General features: G+C 35.9%; 1 protein-coding gene across 1 annotated transcript; it reads right to left on the reverse strand.

Moving 5' to 3' along the window:
* Positions 1 to 634: 634 nt before the first annotated feature.
* On the reverse strand, positions 635 to 23,047 carry swap70a (switching B cell complex subunit SWAP70a). The gene is made up of 12 exons (XM_038297722.1): positions 22,659 to 23,047; positions 19,135 to 19,275; positions 16,754 to 16,927; positions 14,520 to 14,744; positions 14,290 to 14,436; positions 14,063 to 14,171; positions 13,794 to 13,975; positions 12,566 to 12,673; positions 6,305 to 6,471; positions 2,179 to 2,377; positions 1,527 to 1,623; positions 635 to 1,405 (listed from the first exon to the last, which is right to left on the reverse strand). Exons 1-12 carry the CDS (start codon positions 22,752 to 22,754, stop codon positions 1,287 to 1,289), a joined length of 1,764 nt encoding a protein of 587 aa, XP_038153650.1. The 5' UTR covers positions 22,755 to 23,047; the 3' UTR covers positions 635 to 1,286.
* Positions 23,048 to 24,518: the final 1,471 nt, after the last annotated feature.

Raw genomic sequence — 24,518 nt, forward strand, 5'->3', positions numbered from 1 at the left:
TTCAGTATTATTCTCTAAAATATTTCTGAGGCCTTCCCAATTTGTAAAAATATTGAATTACTCCTATTTGGACTATTTACTAATTAGCCATGCTAGTATTTAGAAGCATCGAAGTAACAGGGGGCTGGATAAAAAGGCACACAATGTTCCCTCTACTACTGTCTGTATTACTTGTTTTTGATCGTAAAACATCCCAATAAAAACATACAAGTTTGAGGTTATAACTTGACAAATGTTAAAGTGTTATAAAAACTTTTGCAAAGTACATTTATAGGCTGACCCCAGAGTCTCAGATCCTCAACACCTATAAGCCTCACTGTTCGCATATCCACCTGTGCATCTCTGCTTGACTCTGAAACTCATTCCCCCAAGATATCAACATGGTTCATTTACTGGGCTTGGGAAACTCACACTATAAGACCCATCTTTTTTAACTGGCCTTCTCTTTGTGACATGTCTTTTACCTTTCTCTTAATTCTCCTTTTCTATGCAATATTATCATTTTTTTAATTACTTTTTATGACTTAGTTCTACAATTGATGTTGTTTAATTTGATGTTGATTGCATTTAAAAATGAAATGATTTTTGATTATTAATGCACGCAAGTACAGAAGAAAAAAGGAAACACATTAAATATACTTAAATACTAATTTTATACTTTTTTTGCACATTAAAAAGCGTTTATAGGTGTAAAACTTTTACTCATATCAGAAGTATCAAAAATTGTGTCATCCTCATGCTGCCACCTAGTGGACAGATCATAAACACGCAAGTTTTTGTTTTAAACAATTAACAGGGAAATAAAAAAATAATCAATCCTCAATATCCTTATAAAACCGAATGGTCTTTATTAATAAAACAAAAACTATTTTAACAGTTCTGCGTTTAACTTTTTTTTTTTTTGCCAAATATCAAAAGACCTTCCAGTTTCTGTATTTATTGTAAATAACCACCTTATAACACTAATTAGTGAGGCACAGAAAGGTGTTGACTTAAGTATAAATAAATGGAAATGGGAATTTCCGACATTAAAGGATAGTTACGGGTTTATACAGCTGATTAAAATGTTTCTGGAGACTAATAGAAAGATTAGAAATGAGTAGTTTAATAGTAAAATATATTTTTCATCTTCTTCTTAAAAAGTCAGTTGTGTATGATATGATTTTCTTGCAGAGAAAAATAATATAATGTGTTGCTCTTCATTTAATAGCTTTAAAGTGGTGCCTCTCTGCTTCAAGAAACCTCAATCTGCCGACTAACTGACTGACTAAAAGGCGCTTGATCAATCACTGAGCCTGAGCTCCTTGGTTCTTCTTCTCCTGCCAGGACTTCTTCCTCAGCTCCAGCTCAACATCAGTGAATGAGGCTGGGCCCCAGTTAGTGATCCTCTGAGGTCCTTTGTCACCTAAACAAAAAGTCAAACCAGACATCAGCTACTTAATAATCAATATCCACAGAGAGAAGTACTTCTGATGGTTGTTATTTCCTGTGATTCTCACAGTGGAGGGAGAATGAAATGACCCTACCTGGCTGGATGAGACGAACCAACCCCTCATGTTTGGCCACTTTATCTTTCCAAGTCTTAGTCTTGTTTGCTGCTCGCTCCAGTTTTCTTGATACCTCCTTAAGATGAGGAAGATAAGAAAGATAGGTGATTAAAAAAGGTATCTCCTACGATGAGAAGGATTTTTTGATAGCACCAGCTTAACATAACCAATGATTTTTAAGATAGTTGTGTGTCATCTTTTGGTTCCTTTGAAATAATCTTGTGGGATGGAAGAGTTTGTTCTGCAACCCGAGGGTCGCAGGTTCGAAACTCAGCTACATCTGACAGTCCTCAGGGTGAAAATTTTACGGGCCTTTTATTACATTTATTTCTAATAAATTCTCTGCTTGTAATAAATCCAACTGACTGTTTAGTTTGCAACTCTGCCACTAGATGTGAGCACAATCTAAACACTAAACCTTTAATTTCAATTATTTAATTTGATTTTTCTTGAAGTTAGAGACATGTTTCATTTCATCTTAATGTATCAGATGTGATTTAGTGGGATTGTGTTTGACAATGATTTAAATGACCTGGTTTATGTTTTACTGAAAACTTTAAGAGGGAAAATACATCTATTGTAAGGCTAAAACATAAGCCAGCCTCTATCTGATGTATAAATCCTTAAGAACCTGGTACTGCTCCAGCGCCCCCTGCCGCTCCCTCTCCAGCCTGTCCAGCTGCTCTGATGCTGCTCGCAACTCCTTCTCCTTGGCCAGCTGCTCAGCCATCAGCTCCTCCTTCTCCGCCTCCGTCTGAGAAAGCTCCCTCTGCTGTTTCAGGTAGATCTGCTCCAGCTCCGCCCTCTTTGCCGCCTCCTCTTCCAATAATCTGTTAAAAAGCAGACATTAAACACTTAAATTATCGGTTATTAATGTACTGCAAGTTCTGAGGATTTATAAACATATAGACTGATTCAAAAGCATGAGAAAAGATTTGAAAGTATCTCAAAATGTTTTTATCACTTTAAATTCCTACTAATGAGTTTCTCATTGAATCACCAGAAGCCAATGACCATTAAAGGTCAGTGTAGCTACAGTGGGGCAAAAAAGTATTTAGTCAGCCACCAATAGTGCAAATTCTCCCACTCAAAAAGATGAGAGAGGCCGGTAATTTTCATCATAGATATACCTCAACTATGAGAGACAAAATGAGAAAAAAAAAATCCAGAAAATCACATTGTCTGATTTTTAAAGAATTAATTTGCAAAATATGGTGGAAAATAAGTATTTGGTCAGTTACAAACAAGCAAGATTTCTGGCTCTCACAGACCTGTAACTTCTTCTGTAAGAGGCTCCTCTGTCCTCCACTCGTTACCTTCATTAATGGCACCTGTTTGAACCTGTTATCAGTATAAAAGACACCTGTCCACAACCTCAAACAGTCACACTCTAAACTCCACCATGGCCAAAACTAGAGAGCTGTCAAAGGACACCCGAAACAAAATTATAGACCTGCACCAGGCTGGGAAGTCTGAATCTGCAATAGGTAAACAGCTTGGTGTGAAGAAATCAACTGTGGGATCAATTATTAGAAAATGGAAAACATACAAGACCACTGATAATCTTCCTCGATCTGGGGCTCCACGCAAGATCTCACCCCATGGGATCAAAATGATCACAAGAACGGTGAGTAAAAATCCCAGAACCACACGGGGGGACCTAGTGAATGACCTGCAGAGAGCTGGGACCAAAGTAACAAAGGCTACCATCAGTAACACACTACGCCGCCAGGGACTCAAATCCTGCAGTGCCAGACGTGTCCCCCTGCTTAAGCCAGTACATGTCAAGGCCCGTCTCAAGTTTGCTAGAGAGCATTTGGATGATCCAGACGATGACTGGGAGAATATCATATGGTCAGATGAAACCAAAATAGAACTTTTTGGTAAAAACTCTACTCGTCGTGTTTGGAGGAGAGAGAATGCTGAGTTGAATCCAAAGAACACCATACCTACAGTGAAGCATGGGGGTGGAAACATCATGCTTTGGGGCTGTTTTTCTGCTAAGGGACCAGGACGACTGATCCGTGTGAAGGAAAGAATGAATGGGGCCATGTAACGTCAAATTTTGAGTGAAAACCTCCTTCCATCAGCAAGGGCATTGAAGATGAAACATGGCTGGGTCTTTCAGCATGACAATGATCCCAAACACACCGCCCGGGTAACGAAGGAGTGGCTTCATAAGAAGCATTTCAAGGTCCTGGAGTGGCCTAGCCAGTCTCCAGATCTCAACCCCATAGAAAATCTTTGGAGGGAGTTGAAAGTCCGTGTTGCCCAGCAACAGCCCCAGAACATCACTGCTCTAGAGGAGATCTGCATGGAGGAATGGGCCAAAATACCAGCAACAGTGTGTGAAAACCTTGTGAAGACTTACAGAAAACGTTTGATCTCTGTCATTGCCAACAAAGGGTATATAACAAAGTATTGAGATAAACTTTTGTTATTGACCAAATACTTATTTTCCACCATATTTTGCAAATAAATTCTTTAAAAATCAGACAATGTGATTTTCTGGATTTTTTTTTCTCATTTTGTCTCTCATAGTTGAGGTATATCTATGATGAAAATTACCGGCCTCTCTCATCTTTAAGTGGGAGAACTTTCACTATTGGTGGCTGACTAAATACTTTTTTGCCCCACTGTATAGCTAACAGGATTCAATCATTACCTCTAAACTCCAGAGAACATAAATGTTTTCCAACAGGGAAATGACAAAAAACATATTTTATGCCAACAAAAATATGTGGATGGCCTTGAGGAGAGGAGCAAGGGTGAAAAACCCCAGCATCATCCTTTAGCTGAAAAAATAACAGATCAGCAGTAACCAGAGAGCTTCAGCTGCCTGTAATGCTTTGCTATCACTTAAGATGTAGATCAGATTTTTCCATGGAAAGTACTCCCCGTTCTGTGCTTCTGTGTATAGCTCTGGATCTTTCCTAGAATAATTAACAAAATTATCACTGCAATTAATTTAGATAATCCAGTCTTTCTTCCCCTGCGACGATACGTCTACCTCAATGCTTCTTTGGGTTTGTGTGCATCCGTTTTCTTTCCTAAAACAACTTTGTTTGCTGCAGATTGACGCAAAACCTGAGATAATACTAATGGAGGTTTCTGCTTGTTAAAAGGGAGTTTTTCCTTCCTATAGTCACTAGATGCTTGATCTTTAGGAAGGATTATTGCAAATACAGACATCCCAAGTTCCAAAAAACTCATTTCAGGGAGATGCTTAATCTTGTAGCCTTGAACATCGGTTATTCTTTCTGTTTTTCATGGGACTGCAGCATATAGTACACCTCGCCACGGTGTCTTCATTCCTCACCATTGCCATTTCTAGACAGGGACCAGAAATTCTAATGATGATATGCGCTGGAACAGACATGGTTACTGATATGTCCTTTGGAACTACATTCTTTTTCTTTTCAAATTCTGTTTTACTAATTATTCAAAAACAATAAGGTGATAGCTTCAGTGGTACTGAGATAGGATCCCAGTTTTCAACTGCTAAATGTTTTTTTCCACAACAAATAAAAAAACTCCTTTACTTTTTTACAGATGAATTTAACAGTTTTTCTTGAGTTCTAATTCCAATTTTATAGAAAACGGTAGTTTTAACTTAGATTAAGTGAAAAATATGTAAAATTCTTAAATTTAAAATGTATATTGACCTCAAAAGAAATCGAATTTGTATTGGACCTAATTGAAAAGAAATTTCACTTCATGCAGCTCTCTAAATATATCTGAATAACTTGCCCTGAGCTGCCCCCTCTCCTGGCCCCCTGGTAAATTTAGTTCAGATCCGCCACTGTTTAATCTTCACTAGACGTGGATATATCTGCTGTAAAATTAGTCCTATATTTTCGTTTTTTACTCGAGGATTCAACCTCTGCTGTTTCACATGATGCACAGCTTTGAGTGGTAACTTGGTGACTGCCAGAGAGTAACCCAGAGAAACTTATCGGACTGATCCAATCAGCTCTCTGATCAACCAGTCGCCTGGAAAGCTGGTTGATCAGAGCATCGCTTTGGACAGACAAGTTGCACAGGTTTCACAAGTAACCTCCTCCCCAAGCTCTCTTGTTGTCTGCGCAATCGAAGTAGTTCTTATCCGAACATGATGCATGAATTATTACCTGCCCTCTCTCACTCACATTAAAAAACACCACCTCGCAGAGTGTAAAATCCGGGATAATTTATCCGACTCGCAGGCATCCGTGAACAACCATCTATATCAGGGAGATTCACGGAACTTCCGGGAGACTTGGGATGTCTGCGAATAAAACATCTCCATACCATCAACTGAGCTTCCCCATAACTTTCTTTTGAAGTGAATTGAATGTGTTCTAATAATGAGGACTGAGTTGGACCTTACTTTATTGGAATGACACTGAATGAACTTAACTGAGCTGAACCAAACTAGATTCTATACAATCAGAAATGACTTTTGCTTCTTTTCATCATGTAAAGGGCCTCGACAGTTCTTGGGCATTGGCACCATGATAATAATAATGTGAGCCAACTTTTAAAATGAACCGATTTATTCATAAATCTAAATGTCAAAAGTTTTAGAACAATTTTTTTTTTTTACAATATAGCAGAGATTTGAACCGGATGAATTGCTGCACACCTACACACGCTGACCATAACTACAACAAAATGGTGATCATTGGCTGTTTTACAGTTAAAATTACAGCTATTAATAGCATCCTAAACATAAAACTAATACTCTGTCTTGAGCATCTTAAATATGTTCCTCAGACCTGGCCTGCAGCTTCCTCATGGCTTCCTCATCCTGCTTGGCCTGTCGCTGATCCTCTAAGGCCTCCTCCAATCGGTGGTACATGTCTTCAAGTTCTCTGACCCGCTGAAGGTACTGCTCCAGCTCGCTGGACTTCGCAGCCATCTGCTCCTCCATCTCCTGCCGTACCTGAAATATTTTGTGATCTTTATGTACAACAAAAAGAACTGTTTGTGTACCAATACAACAGCAATAAGATCATAAGAAATACCTGATTTGAATCTAAGACTCAAGAAAATTCAGAGCAAAAAAAGAAAAGTAGAGAAAACCAGCATTATGTTAGATACCTTAGCAAATGTAAAAAAAAAAAAAAAAAAAAAAAAAAAAAATTTCTTGACTTGAGGACCTTTTTAGCAGGAAAATTTAGATGTTTGCATTGCCACAAATGAAAAAAGGATAGTAGGCACATTTACTTTACTCTCTATATAGGAAAGTGAATAAACAAGGAGGCCAGATCTCTAGTTACCCAGGAAACACAATCTCTCTGTTTAGAAAACTTCCCCTCAGGAATAAAGTACAACTGTTTCCTTGTTAAAATCCAATCTCATGTAGTTTCAGCTTTAAGGGAAAAAAAAAGACTAAAGAGTCTGAGTGAAAGGAGACGGCCCATGTTTTTACAGCTACAACAAATGGTGCAATTAAAAAAAATAATCTTTTTAATTTTTCTTTTTTTGTCTCACAAATCTTGATGTCAGACAAAAATAAAGGGATAAAATAATACAGACTTTCAAAATGTATAAAAAGGAAAAAAATATGTTAATGTTTAACTGCCATCCTTGTCCAAAAAGGTTTTAACTGTGATTGATCGCATTTACATGTCAGCTAAGGTAAATATCAACAACTGCGCACTGACTTTTATAGACTAAATTAACAACATACGAGAAGATATAACACAAATCATGTCTGCCCTGGCCCCTAACCCCATCGCTATATGGAGGGGGGGCTATATAGCGGACTTTATAGTGAACTCAGTTAACTTACTGTTAACTACTTTTCATTCCCTGTTGGTCAAGTGACTCAGCGTCCCCGCACAGTTCCTGTACCATCTTTGTTCTCTCTCTCCCGCAAAACAAATCCCATGACACTTTGTGAGGAGAGCTCTTGCAAAGCATTGTGGGATATATCCCCTCTGCTCTAGTGACCATAGATGCACACTACTTTTCTAAGGTGCATTGTGAGAAATTTGAAATCCACTACTTTTTCATCCACTGGACATTGGAAGCTCATTGAGTGGCGCAACGTTAGGGCGGACGTTCGGACACAGCCTTTGAGACTCCAGTGAAACAATAATTAAAACATGGGATTGACCGACCTACCAATGTTGCTCCAGAAGCATACAGATATCTCATCCAGAAGGTTACAAAAGACTAACAACATCTAAAACCTTGCAGAAACTGCCTCAGGATGACAGATGTAAATTAGCAACTATGCTATAATCTGGCTCATTTACAATCTGTACAAAAGTATAAGATTGTTCATTAATGTGCTCTGTCCTGATAAAATAAATAAATAAAAATAAAAAAGATCCAAAGGCAAGTCTTTGTAAACACAATTTGCACTTATTTGATTATTTTCTATTTTATCTAAAAAATTTAAGTGTTAAAATTACTAAAAAATTTCTTTTTTTTTTAGTCCTGAATCATTTAAAACTTAAAGTCTATCCTGGTCTGTATAGAGACAGCATTCCTAATCGGAACAGGGGGTCATATTTATTTCATAACTATTTTTTAAACATTAAAATGATCAGCATCAGAAATACATGTCCTCTTTGGGCAGCTACGCAATGTTTTTTGATTTCAAAGAACAAAAGTAACATTTCTTTTTTTTTAGCCTATTTTTTTATTGAATTGTTGATGCCAATCAGTACATTTTTGGTTGGTTGTAATAAATCGCACCCCATAAAGTGTATGAGATAAAAGACTCAGAGTGACGGCCTCACAGCACCATGCTTATACTGACACACTGAGGGAGCCTTGGAACTGGCCGATCCAAGATGGTCCTCCAGCTGCGTCTGATTTTCCACCAAATTGAGATATATAAAGGAAAGCTGTGTGCTGACAAGCCCACACTCAGCTTTATACATCCCGTTTGTTTTTATGCCACAAGTTTTCAAGATTTCTCCCTACCGCAAACTTTTATCATAAAGGTTGCACACCCTTTTCTGCGTGAGGCCCCCCAAGTCATAAAGCATTGAATGGAATCAATTCTGAAAGTTTATATCTACCAAACACTTGAAAATGGAGTACAGTAAAAAATATATATAACTGAATAAATCCTGATTTTTAAAATTGTGCATAGACACAAAAAAACAAAAAGAAAAAACTTTCATTAATCACAGCCATGGCTCAAAGTTTGCCTTCAAGGTTCCACCTCATGTTCAGCCATCTGCATGGTCATCAACCATAAATGGTTCATGTAAAGCACCACATGAATGTCATTGTATATTTAAATGAACCAGCTCGTTAATATTATTTATTGGTTATAAATGGAAACTGCAACTAAGAGGGGAAAAATAAACACAGTTTAACCGATGTGTTGGTGAGTGAGATGGAGAGTCAGATAAATATGTATGGTTGCCACAGTAAATAAAAAGTATAAATAAAAGGAGCTTCTTCAGTGACAGACTGCTGCACCCTAAATGTTATTTAATCACAGACCCTTCCTCCCAGCAGCTGTAAGACTCTATAACCACCACTGTTCCCAACAACCTCAGTAAGATGTTTACATTCATGCTGATTTTGCACAGTTTCTACCTTATTCAGTTAAATAACATGCTGCTGTAATTGTGCACATCTCTGATGTTGCTGCCATTTTCAAATATAAATTTCTGTAAAAATGTTCAGCTGTATATTGGTCATTTATAATGGTCATTAAACACTTTACAGTGCAGTATTGTATTGTTTTTTTTTTAACTCTTCACTATTATTTTATTCTTATACATTTTTCTAAGATCCATATTTGTGTGAACATTTTTCTATAATCTTTTTGCTGCTGTAAACACCAGAATTTCCCCATTGTGGGATAATAAAGGGATTTTCTATTCTATTCTATAATGACACCTTAAGGGTCTGATGAAGACTGATCACATTAACAAGGGCATCCAGACAGTACTGTTACAGTACTGAATTATCTTGTTTCAAAAAGCAGCTTCAGGCAGACAGTAAATTTATTGTCGACTATTTTTAAACACCATTTAGCACTGTTAAGAGCCAACAGGAACCACAGATTGGTTAAAGACCCTGTTAAGTAAAAAATAAATGTGTGTTCTCAGTTTGTCACACCACAGAAATATGTTTTATTTTTAACCCATCTGCATTTGAATGGTAAGAAAACCAACTATGCATATAAAATTAGGTCTCAAAAGTAATATAAAACAACCGCTTTCTCTGCCTGATAGGCAGAGATTGTCAGTTAGCGCTGTTGAAACCAAGCCTATATGCCATCTATTTCACTGCCATAGTTTTAAAGAAACAAAATAAGGCAGATGTTATAGTTTGATTTTTAATTCAGGGGGATCAATTGAAACTTCACACATCTGGGACTCATGTTCAATGGGGAAACAGAGGAGATTCGCTATGCTCTCTGACTGCAGAGGCAGGGACAGTCCCAATACTCACACTAAACTCTGCGCCCTTTTATGAAGTGTTCACCTGGAGGAAGTTCGCAGGTTGCAAGTGTACGAAATCTGGAGAATTGGGACAATACTTGTGCCCCACATTGTAACTGAGACATGGACATTGACAAGACAAAGCCCTTATTTTGTAATGTAACTTCTTTAAAAAAAAAAGGTCCTTTTATATTCACACATGCACAGTAAAATAGGAATCATTTTGATACCAGTAATTATACCTGAAAACGTTTTTTTAAACACACGCAACGGAGCTAACTTTTTCTTTTTTTTTTCTCCCTTACCTTATTTACGCAATAAACAAGTAAAATTCAAATAATATTAACTACTTTCAGTAAGGAAAAACACACATTAGTGTGTAAAAAAACAGATGTGGAGGAATAAGTCAAGCTGAGTCAAAATGACAGGGGAATGAAGCTTGAATGTCAAGGCCTTTTTAAAATAAAAAATACTCAGACTTGTAATAGCATTGTTTTTTTTTTGTTTTTTTCCAATGTTTTGATAGAGGAGAAGTAACTCCAAATCATCAAAAAAAAAAAATTTTCAAGGAAAAGTCTGGTCACATTCAGAATACAAAGTTGTGAAAGTACTTTAAGTATGAACTTATTACATACTTTTCAATAAATGTGTTTTTAATTAAGAGTAATTTTCATTTAAATGTGCTTTATCGGAGACATCCATGTTTGTCAAAGAACACTTCTGCCACCTACAGGTTTGTGACATCACATTGCGGTATCGGCTGTTGAGCAAGTCCCAATGCTGTCGAACTCAATGCTATTCCTGACTTTTTGAATTGAAAACATTTTTGGATGGTAAGCAAAACATCTTCCAACTTGGAAACAAAGTCCAGTGGATTGTTTTCAATTTCTTTTTTTTTTTCTTTCTTTTTTATATGTCTAGAAGCTACTTGATTTTGTTTTTTAATCGGGGAAAATGGCGCTAGACTTACCACACCGTGGCGTTACTGCCAGAAGACGTCAGGAGATGTTACTATATTCAGGCAAAAGTGGCCGGTCCCGTACTTACTGATTAACCCTAAATTCATTAAATCATTGCGAACATATTAGTTTTAGGTATAAATAATGATCCATTGATCATTTCTTGTTGACTGGACTTTTCCTTTAATAAATAACTTTCCATTTGCAGATATTAATATTTTAACATCAGAAATACCAACTTAGACTGTCAATGTAGAATCTATGTGCAAATTCAAGGTTTGAAATGCTATCTAAACCATTTGTATAAAGCCCAGATTAAAAAACAGAAAATAAAGGAAATTCTTTCTTATGTAATTTAACCAGGTTCATAAGCACCTACTTCAAATTTGAATGTCTTTAAAAATGTATTACCAAGCTATATTTGGTTTGGTATTTTAAAATTGGGACTCTTTCATTTTTTGATAAATATGCTGTTTAATAATTTGAACAATATTGAGGATCACCCTTAATTTTACCGACAGATTAATTAATAAACCATGCATTTATGATCACATATACATATATACACATATACGTATTCCAGTTTCACTTTGAAAAGCTTATGAATCTCTAAGGATTTAAACAGAGTGATCTTGTTCGATTGAACTGAAGGGTTGAGGTATGGCTTTCCATGATTTTTTTGTATTGTAATTCAGTACATCTAATATTATGTTTAATATTCTAAGAATTAGCATTAACATTTAATATATCTTTAACAGAAACGACTCCCTTACTCATTAACTTTTAATGAAAATTGACTTTTTTTGACCAGATGGTCAATAAAACAGAAGCTTGTGGAGAAGATTTCAGAGTAAGGAGATGAGGAGTTAATAAGTTATCTCCAAGCCTTTAGTTTGTTCTGCCCAGACACTGAACCCGGTGAGTACAATCTGCACAGTGAATTCTATTATGCACATTAGACCCATCTGGTTTAGTGTCTGGACACACTTCCCAAAAGATTTCAATCCAGTCACATGATCTAAGCAAATTAAATAAAAATCGCCCTTGTTTAATGTACAATTATAACAGAGCTGTAAAATGTAAGTTTCTGGCTGCATATTTGGATCAACAGAAAAATATGAAGTGCTGCTCATGTGTAGGTATTGAACTTGCGGAAAACCCCATTACAAATTTTTCCATTTGCATGGAATGAATGTCGCCTCCAGGTCACCCTCTAACCTTCAGAGAGCCAAAACCAGAGGAAGCAGAATAAAAATAGGATATCAGTTCTTTTGCGAGACTTGGCCAAAATGATGCAGTTTTCTAAATCTGACATCTTCATGCTTACCTGCCTTTCCTCAAGAGAGACCCAAAGTGACAAATCTGGAGGTACTATATTGGCCTTTGAAATTAAAATGAGGCCTTATTTCCTCAGGTCTCTAAGCAACATGTTTCTTATTTTTGGATATTTTTTACTTGACTTCAGGTTTTTCTTGAACGAATATCTATTTAGTTGCTGTGAGCTGCAAATCCCAAATACATTAGAGTGTATTTGATGAGCCCTTGTCGTCATCATCATTATATGTGCAGTCTTTTAAAAAATGTTAACTGTATCTTTTAACCATTAACACAAATTAGGTGTGAACATTTGTACAAGGCGGTGTGGAAAAACTTTTACCATTTTTTCTCTCTCCAAGTCTAATCTGTATCGATCGTGCAGGTCTGACTGTTTTTTTTGCCTCCTGAGCTCCTCCAGTGTTGCTTTGGCCTGGACCTCTTCCATTTTCTGTGAAGCACAATAGAGGAAGGAGCCGTTACCGCTCTGCTTGAACCAAGCCCACATACAAACATAAAACAGCGTAAAAAGCTTCTGAGGTTTAGTTAATTAAGACATTCTAAAGGAAACACTTTAAATCTATTTTTATTGACTTAAAAAAAAAAAACTTTGCAGACATGCACTCATAGCTTCTCCAAAAATGTCCACAAGATCTAAAAGTGTTTTGACATTTGCAAAGAAAAGCCCAGTGGTAAAAGAAAAAGAGAAGTGAGATATGAGGAATAATATGGCTCAGCTTTAAGTACTGAGCTCATGCACCCGGTTTTAAACACACACAGGTGTCCCTATCTGATGCTGTTTGCATGAAGTTTTACTTCCCCTTTAATGTATTTTCTATTGTGTTAAACCTAAGTATGTGGGAATCCCTCCAACCAAACCCCCAACCCGGTGATGGGGTTAACTGAGTTAATGCTCATTTTCACAAATGTTTTTTCTTTTTTAAGGATCACCTCAAAGATACATTTTGAAAGATTAAACCATTAATAAACAGCTTTTACAAGAAATATTTTATATCATGAAATCATCATAAAGATAATTTGTTATAGACAGGGATATCCCCTAAATGATTTATTACACACAGCAATGCGCAACCATTCAGTTACCATGTTTTGCTCCTAAACTGTTATGCAAAAGTCTTAAGTCAAACCTTATTTCATTTATGGTTTGCTTCCAAAGTGAACAATTACGTTGCAATCTTGTAAAGTCGATAAGATTGATCAGTTTCCCTTAGATGTACCTTATTTTTTAGCTCTTGTAACCAAGAAATATTTCTTTACCTTCCTTAAACAGCTGCTTTTTCAAAACACTTTATCTGCAGTATGTTTTCTTAGCACTTATTTTTTTCCCCCCATTTTTAGGCACATTCTCCCAACGTGGTCTTTAAGTTCATAGACATGCTGATCCATTGACTGGCGATAGCCTAAGATGGGACCAAGATGGCGCCTGTTACGCTGGCTTCATGCTTTTACTGTCACATTGACTATTGAGCCAATGTGACAACTGAATTTCTCCACTGTGAGATCAATAGAGTTTATTTGATCTTATCTGTATTTTTATGTTAAGAACAGACCATCCTCATCTCCTCCAGTTGCCTCTGTTTGGCCTCATTAGCCGCCTGGAGATTCTTCATCCTCTCTGCCAGGTCTTCCTCATCCATTAGCTGCTTCTGCCGGAGCTCCCGACGCCTGAGCCGGGCCTCACGGTGGGGAGACAGCAGGCCGAGCCTCAGCAGCTGGATGCACGTCTGTATAGCTAAAAGAAGAGAGGAAGGAGGAGATCACTGATGGCAGGTTAAAAGTGACAGGACTCCAAGTCATGGGGAAGTTAGCTAGTCAGTACCTTGAATCCATTCCTGCTTCTTCTTTTTATCCGAAGCACTGATCTCAAAGCTTTTATCGACGCACTTGATAATGAAAAGGCATTTTTTTCCATCTCTATCAAGCAGAGACTGGAAGAGATAAACAAATCATGTAAAACTGAAAGGATTTATAAGAAATACATGTATAAAATCCAATTATACAAAGTTTTATCCTTCATTCTTCCTTTAATGAAAGGACACTATTTACCTCCACGCAGCAGCTTTGGTCCAGAATGATGTCCCCCTTCTTCTCTGTGAGGTCTTCACAAACGTAGTAGGACAGCGAAGTGGGTCGAAGGACAAACCAGCGCTCTGTCCAGTTCTTCCGCTTGTGGCCTTTCTTCATCATGTAACCCTTTAAAACACGACACCTAGTTTAAACAAGACAATTCCTGTCATTGTGATTAGAAACCCAAAGGGATGGCCCCTTTTTCCCACCTGCTTGAGGATGTCCAGTATGAGCTCTGAAAACACCTCATTGATGCTCATGGAGAGAGTATGGCGGTCCACGTCCTTGCTGAAGTAGATCACCCCCACCAGCTCCATCAGCTCCCAGACAGTCAGCCAATTCTTCCTTTTCTTCTGTTTCATGTAGTCAGTGAACTTTTCCTCACACCATCCCATTCCCATGGCCTCAGTCAGCTTTCGCAAAAAATACTCAACCTACATGGTGGACCAAAGATACTATTACTCTATGCATTAAGAGACGGTTAAAGATGCTTAAATATAATGGTAAGACGTTCGGAATAGTTATAAAAATGTAGGATAATCTTTGTTAAGTTAAGAAGAAAAGTATAGTTATGACAACCTTTAGTTGTTCTTGTGGAAACAGGTGACATTTTCCATCAAATCTATAAGAAACTACAAACCTCTTGAATTGTTCTTTACTATAAATATGTTTTGGTGTTGAAAAATACTTGAGGGAAGTTTTGGAAGATTTCCATTTTTCACAAATAAATAATAGTTAATTAAACACAAGCAGAACCCCCAAATGTGACAATAATACACCATGCTGTATAACACATTGTTATCCTTGTTTCATGGTTATAAATGACCACTAAGGTATGAACAAAGTCTGCTCCAAGATTATCTAAAATACGAGTAAAATTCTGCACAAATGTTTTAAACCAGGCTCAATTTCCTCTGTCTTTGTTTTTGGGGAGCAAGTGGAGCATTGCAGCTCATACATTGGTCAGCTCAGGTCTCTAAAAGCCTGGGAATGTCTTCCAGCTGACTGTGACAGCTTGTTGTATATAGTCTGTTAAAAAGTCACAAAAGTGACAAAAATTTCAAGCTTACAAACATTTACAGCATTTTCTTAAAAGTTATGTCTTTGTGAAATAGAAAGTAATGATGCAAATATGGATTAGATTTTGTTCCATTATTGTTTCAAGCAAAGAATACGTTATGTAGGTGTGAAGTTAAACTTTGAGAAAGTTATTTTTTAAATATTTATCAAGATGAACTTTGTCGTTTTCTCAGATTTCTTTTATTTCTAAAACTACTTTTTTCAAAAAGGAATTTTATATTTTCAAATTAGATTTTTTTCAGACTGAATTTTACAAATTGCATTATTTTGAAATTATCTCACAGATCACATTCACTTCCTTTCAAGGTCAACACAAACAATCGCTCACGACAGTCACATTGACCAATAAAAATGTTGTTTTTCACATACAGACCAATAGAAATGCATCTTCATTCTTCACTCAAGAGCAAAGAGAGTGAAGAGAATTTAATCTGTAAAACTCAATCCAAAAAAGAGAAACGAAAAACTTTGAAAAATAGAGCAAAAAAAACCCCACAAAACAGAAAATGATTTCTAAAATAAAACCTGTGAGGCCATCATAGCTCTTTAAGGTCCCCCTTTTTAATTCAAAATTGTCAGAGTTCAATTTTGTGGATTGCATTATTTTCTTCAACTTTCCATTTAAAAAATGTTGTTTTAGCAACAACAATGAATCTAAATTTAGTTCAGAAATTTAGTTTAGTTCCTTTGGGATCATCCTGTGTTTGTAAAAAATACTCTTAAATGGGTTAACTTTGCTGGTTTTTTTTTTTTTATATATCCTACAAAAAAAAATGCGATCAATTTGGTTCATTGCTGGTGCAGGGGCTGCTCAGTGGTGCAGTGAGTAGCACTGCTGCTTTGCAGCAAGAAGGTTCTGGGTCCGATTCCCGGCCTGGGGTCTTTCTGCATGGAGTTTGCATGTTCTCCCTGAGCATGCGTGGGTTCTCTCCGGGTACTCTGGCTTCCTCCCACAGTCCAAAAACGAGACTGTTAGGTTAATTGGCTTCTCTACAGTCCACTTAGGTGTGAGTGCGTGTGAATATGGTTGTTTGTCATGTTTGTCTCTGTGTTGCCCTGCGATGAATTGGAGACCTGTCCAGGGTGAACACCTCCTCTCGCCCATTGACACAAAAGTTCAGAATTGATTAGATTGACAACAGTCAGAAAAAACTCTCCTAAAAAAATGGACTACTAACTACAAGAAAGTCTGTCTCCAGAGGTGCAAAGCATACAGAAATAATAGCTGACTCACATCTTTGGCACAATAGTTTATATTTGAAAGTTAAAATTAGGAATGATGTAACCCAGATACTTGGATACATGGGTTATTTCCTCTGATTTTCAGACTTTAACCTAAAATAGGAAGCATCATCTTCCTCACCTCCTCAAAAACCACCACCAGCGGGTATCTGTCTTCTGACAGAAAGTTAAAAATGCACCAGACTTTGAATGCATCACTATCTGAGATGATCAGACGCTGAGGATGAAAGTTTTTGTTGTAGCACAAGGTCCAGCACATCCGGTAGAACTCCAGCACGTCAAAGTCCTCCTGAACCTGAAAAAAAAAAAAATCAAAGAGTCTTGGTGGCGCCTAGGAGCAACACCACAGTGTGCTAGTTTACAAGCACCAAGCAAAGGGATTTTAGTTGGTCTCCTCTGGAAACCTTCAAGTCTGAAGGATGTGTGGAGATGTTGTTATAGGACTCATTTTTATTCAAGTCAGAGTGTGGCAGAGAAAAGGGAAGAAAACTGCTTTGCAGCACAAGAAAGGAAGCCTGAGCTGCTTACTAACTGGAGTGAGTCACCTCAAACTTCCCCAGAAACACTCATTTAAACAGATATGTAAAAAGTAGACGCTGTTACTCTGAATTTGCAACATTTTCTTCTCTGATGAGTCATTTTAATGCGAGTCTAGGTTAGGATGAATGTAACTATAAGTTTTAAAATTTCTATTATTAATTCATTTTCTTTGTCTTTGATTTTACACAGGATAAGACCCTATTTGACTTTCCATTTGTATTGAATCTGATAAATATGGTTTCTGGAGAAAGCACCAGAAATATATGTACCTATAAAACTACTCTATTATTTTTTCTTCTAAACAGCTAAATCCAATTGATTATATTGATGTAAAAATATTTAATGGCATCTCAAAATAAGTAAACTGCAAAAACTTTACATTTTACTTCTTCCTCAATGAACTAGAGTAATAATATATTTTGCATGAATAAAAAAAGACAATCATTTGCTGAGTAGTAATTCTATATTTGAATTTATTTAAAAGGTGTCATAAAATGAAGACAGTTTAATCATAGATACATGAAGTTCTTCAAACGAAAGCTACCTGGGTTATTTATAGGAGTTAAAGCATATCATTTGATTATATGTGCTTATTATTCACCGGAAGGCCTTTTGTGCAAAGATTTACTATAATCATCAAATTGGTGTTTTGGAAATTGGTCGAACATCATTTTAAGTTTTTAACAAAGAATTGATCTCTAACTTGTAACCAGAGTAAAGTAAAATAATGAGAATAAATAAATAAGCAACTTTAAAGGTTTCTGAGTGGAATGTTTAGTGTATATATGAAACTTATGTAAAAATGAATGCTTGCCTTTTAACACAAAATTCATTTAATAAGCAACAAATATTTTTTTTAAATTGGATCTTTGTCTCAGAGGTGATTTTGAGTGAGCCTGAAATAATTAAAAAAAAAAAACTTAGAAAAAATATTTTTTTTAAAGAAATATTTCATAAAGAGTTCAAATAAATAATAATTTTCAGACATTCCCATTTAGTTTTCACTACTCTGACCCCCACCTCACATAAACCATAGTGCAAACATTTCTTAAGTATTACTCATGTCCCATTTTGGAAGCAAAAATTAAAGTCAAAATTAATCCTTCCTCTTAAAGATCTAGAATTTGAGAAGCCCAGCGAGACTCCTGACAGGAATCTGTGGAGGAACAAACCATCAGAGTGATATTGGAGCTTATCACTACAGATGACTCATCAAAAGATCAGTATGAACATGAATCAGCAAAGAAGGGTTTAATTGCAATAATACTAAAAAACATTCCCCACACTCACAGTTGATATTTAATAGAGTAAAGGGTGTTTTTAAGGGTTATGAAGCATTAGGGCTTGGCACAAAAAAAAAAAAAGTTACATATTATTAGAGCATCATTCCTTTGAACTTTAATATTAAGATAATATATTCCTTAAATTTTTGTGACTTAAACTTAAAACTTTTACAATAATTTAGCTTGGTTTTTATATAGAAATGTATTTTTCTCCATCCAATTTGACTTATTATAACTATAATACTGATCTGAACTAGACACACATGTTAAAAAATAAGCATTTCAAAACTATGTTAAAGGTATTGTTGAGGATCCACTTTGAAAAAAAAAAATGCACATGTTCAACCCTGTACCTGCTCCGTAGTGGGAAAGACAAACGCGTGCAAGAATATGCGGGGAGCCCATTTCTCCTCGTGCACACTTTGTTTAAAAGTTGCTGTTTGCATCCCTCATACAAGCTTATTTTCCAAAAGTAGATTTGCAATTTTTCCACTACGTCAGACTCACCACTGGTAAGTGAAAATGGGGACGAGCACGTAGGACGGGCTTATGTAAACATATCACCAGAATGACTGGCAATTAGGAAGACCACTTATTATGATGATCCATGCGGAAAAAGAACATCCTCCACTATACCTTTAATATTAAGGTTGTAGCTTTTCGCCTTCTCTGTGCTCACCTTGTCCAAAATGTACTTGTTGAGGTACGGCATGTATCCCTCAGTAGAAAGAGGTCCTTTATCATCTTCCTTGAAATGTTCCTCAAAGCTCACTGGGTCATGGGGGATCTTCATTACTGTGCACAGGTTGTAGGACAGCACCTAAACAACCATAACAAATTAATCAAAGAAGAAAAACAGCACGGCTGTGAATGTGGATGCATTTACTGACTTAAAACTCAGACTCTGCTGATATGATGTTATGAAAGATGGCAAAGTTTCATAATGATTTACTCTGTTACATCTATCAAAAGTCTGTTACTTCTCCAGCATCACCAGCCAAGCGAACTTCCGTTCCTGACCAAGACATCTCTAACATTTTACGTTTTGCCTCATTGCTCTCAGCTGCATTATTTCTAAATGTCACCAGTTTCATTTCAGCTCTGCTGCTCTAAAGCTCCGATAACAGTTTTGTCTGGCAAGCTGTCACTGAAATGAACAGCTTATCTTTAAACCCTTCTGTCTTCTTTTAGAGTCGGACCATCGGGTTTGTTTTAGGGGAGTGTGCCTTGCAATGATACAAAGGCAACGACAGCTTCCTCCCATAAAACAACAATGTAAGGTCCCTAACAGCTGCAGCGGAAAACACCGACTGCCCCTGGGGGATTGAGGCTCAATTTAAGGTGGAATATTCAGATGGTAGGGTCCCAATTTAGAGTTACACATTATAAAATCCTAGAATCACCTCGCATTTTATTAACTACTGTGACTGTAAACTTTGGAACTCTTTACGTCAGCTATGCATCCATTAAACAGCACAGTCAACCAGAGTAATGCAGACCGTGCCCATCCCTTTAAACCACCATGTACCCATCATCTGAAGGCCAGGCACGGAGCTAGATGGAGGGCCAGGGGTGGCCATGGCCACCCTAAGCCAATCATTGGCCACCCCTGTGGCCACCCCTACAATTTTCCCCCTCTAATACAGACAGTGGCAACAGTAGTACTCTCAAATGGAATATTCAAACCATTTTAATGTTTCATTTATTAACATTTACTTGAAAACAAAGACACTGTGGTTAATTATGCATATAAATATACTAAAATTAAAAATAAGTATATAATTCATGCTCTTTTCAGAACTAGATTTTGTGTTATATGGGGTAAAGAGAAAATTATGTCTCTGCAAGTCATCTAGGAGTCTTCAGTAAAATCATAGATAATTATTTAAAAAAAAACATATTAAATAATAAATTTATGTAGATATTTTTACTTGTGAATATCATTTTTTTTTTGCAGAATAATTATTGATAAAAATAAGTATTGACAATGGAAAAGATGTTTGCCCCAGAACTTGAACCTGAAAGAATTGTATTCACTCTATATGCGTCTACTTGTTAGCAAAGGCTGTAGGAAAGGATAGGTTGTCTTCGTTTAGAAAATATGGATTTTGTGCTTGTTAATTTTCCTGTTGGAACAGTGTAGCTTACCCTAAGGTTCTGGTGCCTATTCACTTTCGGCCACCCCTCAGCGTACATTGGCTATTGCCGGGCCACCCTTGTAAAAAGTTTCTGGCTACGCCTCTGCTCTAAAGGGGGTCTTTCTTCTAAAGGTTGACCATTCAGTCATCTAGATCTATTTCAAAGATCACAGTGAAGTATTATGATTGTTTAATGATGTTAAAAAGAGGAGAGGTCATCAAATGAAAACTTATATTATTATTCCTCCTGCAAAAAAAAAATAAAAAATACAACTAAAAATTAAAAAACAATGATAAATAAATATATATCCACCCATCCATTATCTAACACGCCTGTCCCAATTGGGGTCACGAGGGGTGCTGGTGCCCATCTCCAGCTGTCTTTGGGCGAGAGGTGGGGTACACCCTGGACAGGTCGCCAGTCCATCACAGGACATACAAGCATTCACCCACACGCTCACACCTAAGGAGAATCTAGAGAAGCCAATTAACCTAACAGTCATGTTTTTGGGCTGTGGGAGGAAGCCGGAGTACCCAGAGAGAACCTATGCATGCTCAGGGAGAACATGCAAACTCCAGGCAGAAAGACCCCGGGCCACGAATCGAACCCAGAACCTTCTTGCTATAATGCTATAATATAGCATTATAATATCATAAAATTATACAATAATAATTTTTTTTAAATCAAGATTTTTTTTTTTTTCATGTGCATCCAGTACACATTGAACGGTCTTAAATAAAGATAGATTTCATCATTACGCTTTATTTAAGCAAGGACATGCTAAGATAACACATATATTAAAATCTTTAACAATAATATTGATTACTAACATTTGAAACTCACAATATGTGAGGCACAAAAAACATTTACATTTCATGATCTAGTCTGCATAAAACACATAAGACTATCTAAATATTTTACTTCTCACAATTTTACGAATAAACAGAAAGCAGACGAAAAGATGAAGATAAGTATAAGTGAATCATTAAGAAATAATATCGGAAGCATTCTCACTATTGTTTACTGTAATACACCAATTAGCTATGATCAAACTGTAAAAACATCTGCACAGCAACCTACTGTTATAAAATGATATAAAAGGCTTATAATCTATGTTTTTCAAATTGTAGAAAGGTTGATAGTAGTTGTTTTTTTAACACAACTGCTACAGAGTGTGGTGTAGAATTATAGGAAACAAAGTAATTTACTAAACTCAGTTTTTGAGGTGTGAATAGGGATTAAATGCAACTTTTTTATTATTATTATTGCAAAAAAAGAACAAACATGAACACTATAGACCATTATTAATTAAAAACATATACAACAACAAAGGGCTTTACAGAACGGAACTATTATTTTAAAATGTCAAAATCTGATCTATGATCAAGGGTTATATTTCTTTAGGGCTGTTATAATTTGCATGGCTTTAGTATTTGAACTGAATTTAAAGGATTTTATATAGATATTGATAGAATTGATAGATAATAAAATCTGAAATTGGGTTTTTGTTGTAAATATTTGGAGGTGTGAATATGTTATTTACCATAAATAACAAAAACATTAATAACGTATAAAAATTCTGTTTTGAGAAGTTGATATTTTTCCATCCCAAACCAAACATCCTTATCTGTTAAAGTAATTTTAAGACTTTTTTGATGAAAAAAAATTGACATAACTCTCCACAATATTTTGGTATAATTACAATTCCACAAAAGATCAATAAGCTTTTCTTCATTATTTTTACAAAAAGAACACATTTATCAAAAATGCTTTAACAGGATAAACATTATGAATACTTTTATAAAAAACTTCTCTTACTTTATTAGTTATTAAGTATTTTTAAGGAGCAACCAAGTTCACTTCCATTTTATATTTTCAACAGTGTTGGACCAATAAAATATACAAGCTGGTGAAAAAACAACATCTCGAAATAGAATATTTCTTAAACTTTTGTTGCTTGTTTTCTTACTTCAATCATAATCGATATAAATGCAGTTTGGATCAAAACTTTGCACTGAGTAAATTTGACGTGTTGGTAAAGATGATCAAAGCTGTTAAACGCACCTTTAACTGAGATTTGGAGACTTTCCCTCGATGATCCACGTCCAGGGCTGTGAATGCATGCCAGATGGCTTTCAGAAGCTCCTCTCGAAGCCACATTTTGTCAACAAGCGACACTGCAGCTGTGTTCTGTCTTTATCCTGGTACCGTTTAGGTCTGTGGGCTCTTTAAGAGCCTAAATGACAGGGGGCCCCTGGGAGGACCGCAATAGACTCCCCACGTGACGCCCTTGTTCGGGTTCTTTTCTCCAAATATTTAAATGTTGGTTGAGATTTCCGGATTTTAATCTGCCCCTGTGTGAATTAACAAAACAGTCCTTAAAATGTGCCCAAAAGTAAGAGATAAAAAAAAAAAAAAATCCAACATTTCCGCATTACATTTAATATTTTGAGGAAATCTTCCCTTCCTGTTGTTCACTGAGCTTCCCTAATTTAATAATAATCGGCGCCACCTGCTGCTGTGTTGTTATCCACGGAAGTGGATTAGGGACACTGAAAAAAAAAAAAGTTAACTGATTTTTAAATATTTTTTCAGTCAGTGAAAAAGTCAAAATTCTGACTTAAATCTCAGGATTCTGGCTTTAATCTCAGGATTCTGACTTTAAGCTCATGATTCTGACTTTTATCTCAGGATTCTGACTTTAAGCTCATGATTCTGACTTTTATCTCAGGATTCTGACTTTAGCTCAGTATTCTGCCTTTTTCTTAGAATTCTGAATGAATTCTGACAACTAACAAACATAGCAACAAACCGTAGCCATGTCTGTTTTAGAATTCTGAGTTTTTTTTCCATATTATACTGAAATAAAAATTTAAATATCAGTTAACTTTTTCGTTTTTTCAGTACTCTACAGTACGTATCTCTTTAAACTCAGAGACAGTTTTATCATCTTGCATAAAATTTATTTTGCTCCAGGGGTTCAAAATAAACAGAAGGTTAGGGGTTCGGGTTACTGTTTTCTGCCTGAGTTATATTCATAAACAACCCAAAAATATATGCAAATGAAACAGTGGTGGTTCTAGACCAAATGTACCAGGGGGCCAGTTTTCACGGGGGCACAGAAAAACATGAAATAAAAAAACAGGGAAAGGGATTCATATATATTAAGATGCCTACATGAAGTGAAATTTCTATTTAATTAGGTTTAATTAAAATGATGTCTTATTAGGTGAATAAACCTTCATAATCTAGGAATTTTACATATTTTTGACTTAATTTAAGCTAAAATTACCGGTATCTATGGAATCTGAATTAGAACTAAATAAAGATAGATAAATTCATCTGTAATAAAGTATTTGTTTTTATTTGTTTTGATTAAAAAAAAAAACACTTAGCAGATGAAAACTGGGATCCTATCTCAATACCATTATCACCTTATTGTACAGTACAGGGGCCAAAACAAGGGCCAGGACATGATCCACAGGGGCACTGGCCCCCGTTGGCCCCTGTCTAGAACCACTCATGAAATGAAACAATAGATGCTGCAAAGTTCCGGGACTGTTTTGTTGATAGAAATTAAAGAAAAATCCTCAGAACAGCAACAAATCCAAACCAAAATTCAGCCTCCTATGCGGTGCATTTTTTAAAGTTAAGGAAAGAAAAATAAGAGCAATATTTATGGTTATTTAGCATGTTTTAGGAGAAAAATAAGGGGATTATTTTATTTCCAAAAATTTTTTTTCACAATGTCATTAATTCATTTATTTATAAAAATCTTACTTTGTTAAATAAATATTAAGTTTGGATCTAAATATTTATTTAACAAAAACAAGATTTTTAATTTGCAAACAAATATTTATTTTGGAGCTAAATATCTATTTAAAGGTAAAATGGAGAATTTTCGTACATTTTTGACAACACCTG

Source organism: Cyprinodon tularosa, unplaced genomic scaffold (genome assembly GCF_016077235.1).
Source record: "Cyprinodon tularosa strain WSP-4 unplaced genomic scaffold, ASM1607723v1 ctg395, whole genome shotgun sequence".
Lineage (NCBI taxonomy): Eukaryota > Metazoa > Chordata > Actinopteri > Cyprinodontiformes > Cyprinodontidae > Cyprinodon > Cyprinodon tularosa.

Coding starts and splice junctions, on each gene's coding strand:
- swap70a (XM_038297722.1), bottom strand. CDS start 22,754: ATGTGGCTTCGAGAGGAGCTTCTGAAAGCCATCTGGCATGCATTCACA. Junction 19,276..22,658: donor TCTCCAAATCTCAGTTAAAG/GTGCGTTTAACA, acceptor ATGGTTGTTTAG/GTGCTGTCCTACAACCTGTG. Junction 14,172..14,289: donor ACCAAAGCTGCTGCGTGGAG/GTAAATAGTGTC, acceptor TATCTCTTCCAG/TCTCTGCTTGATAGAGATGG.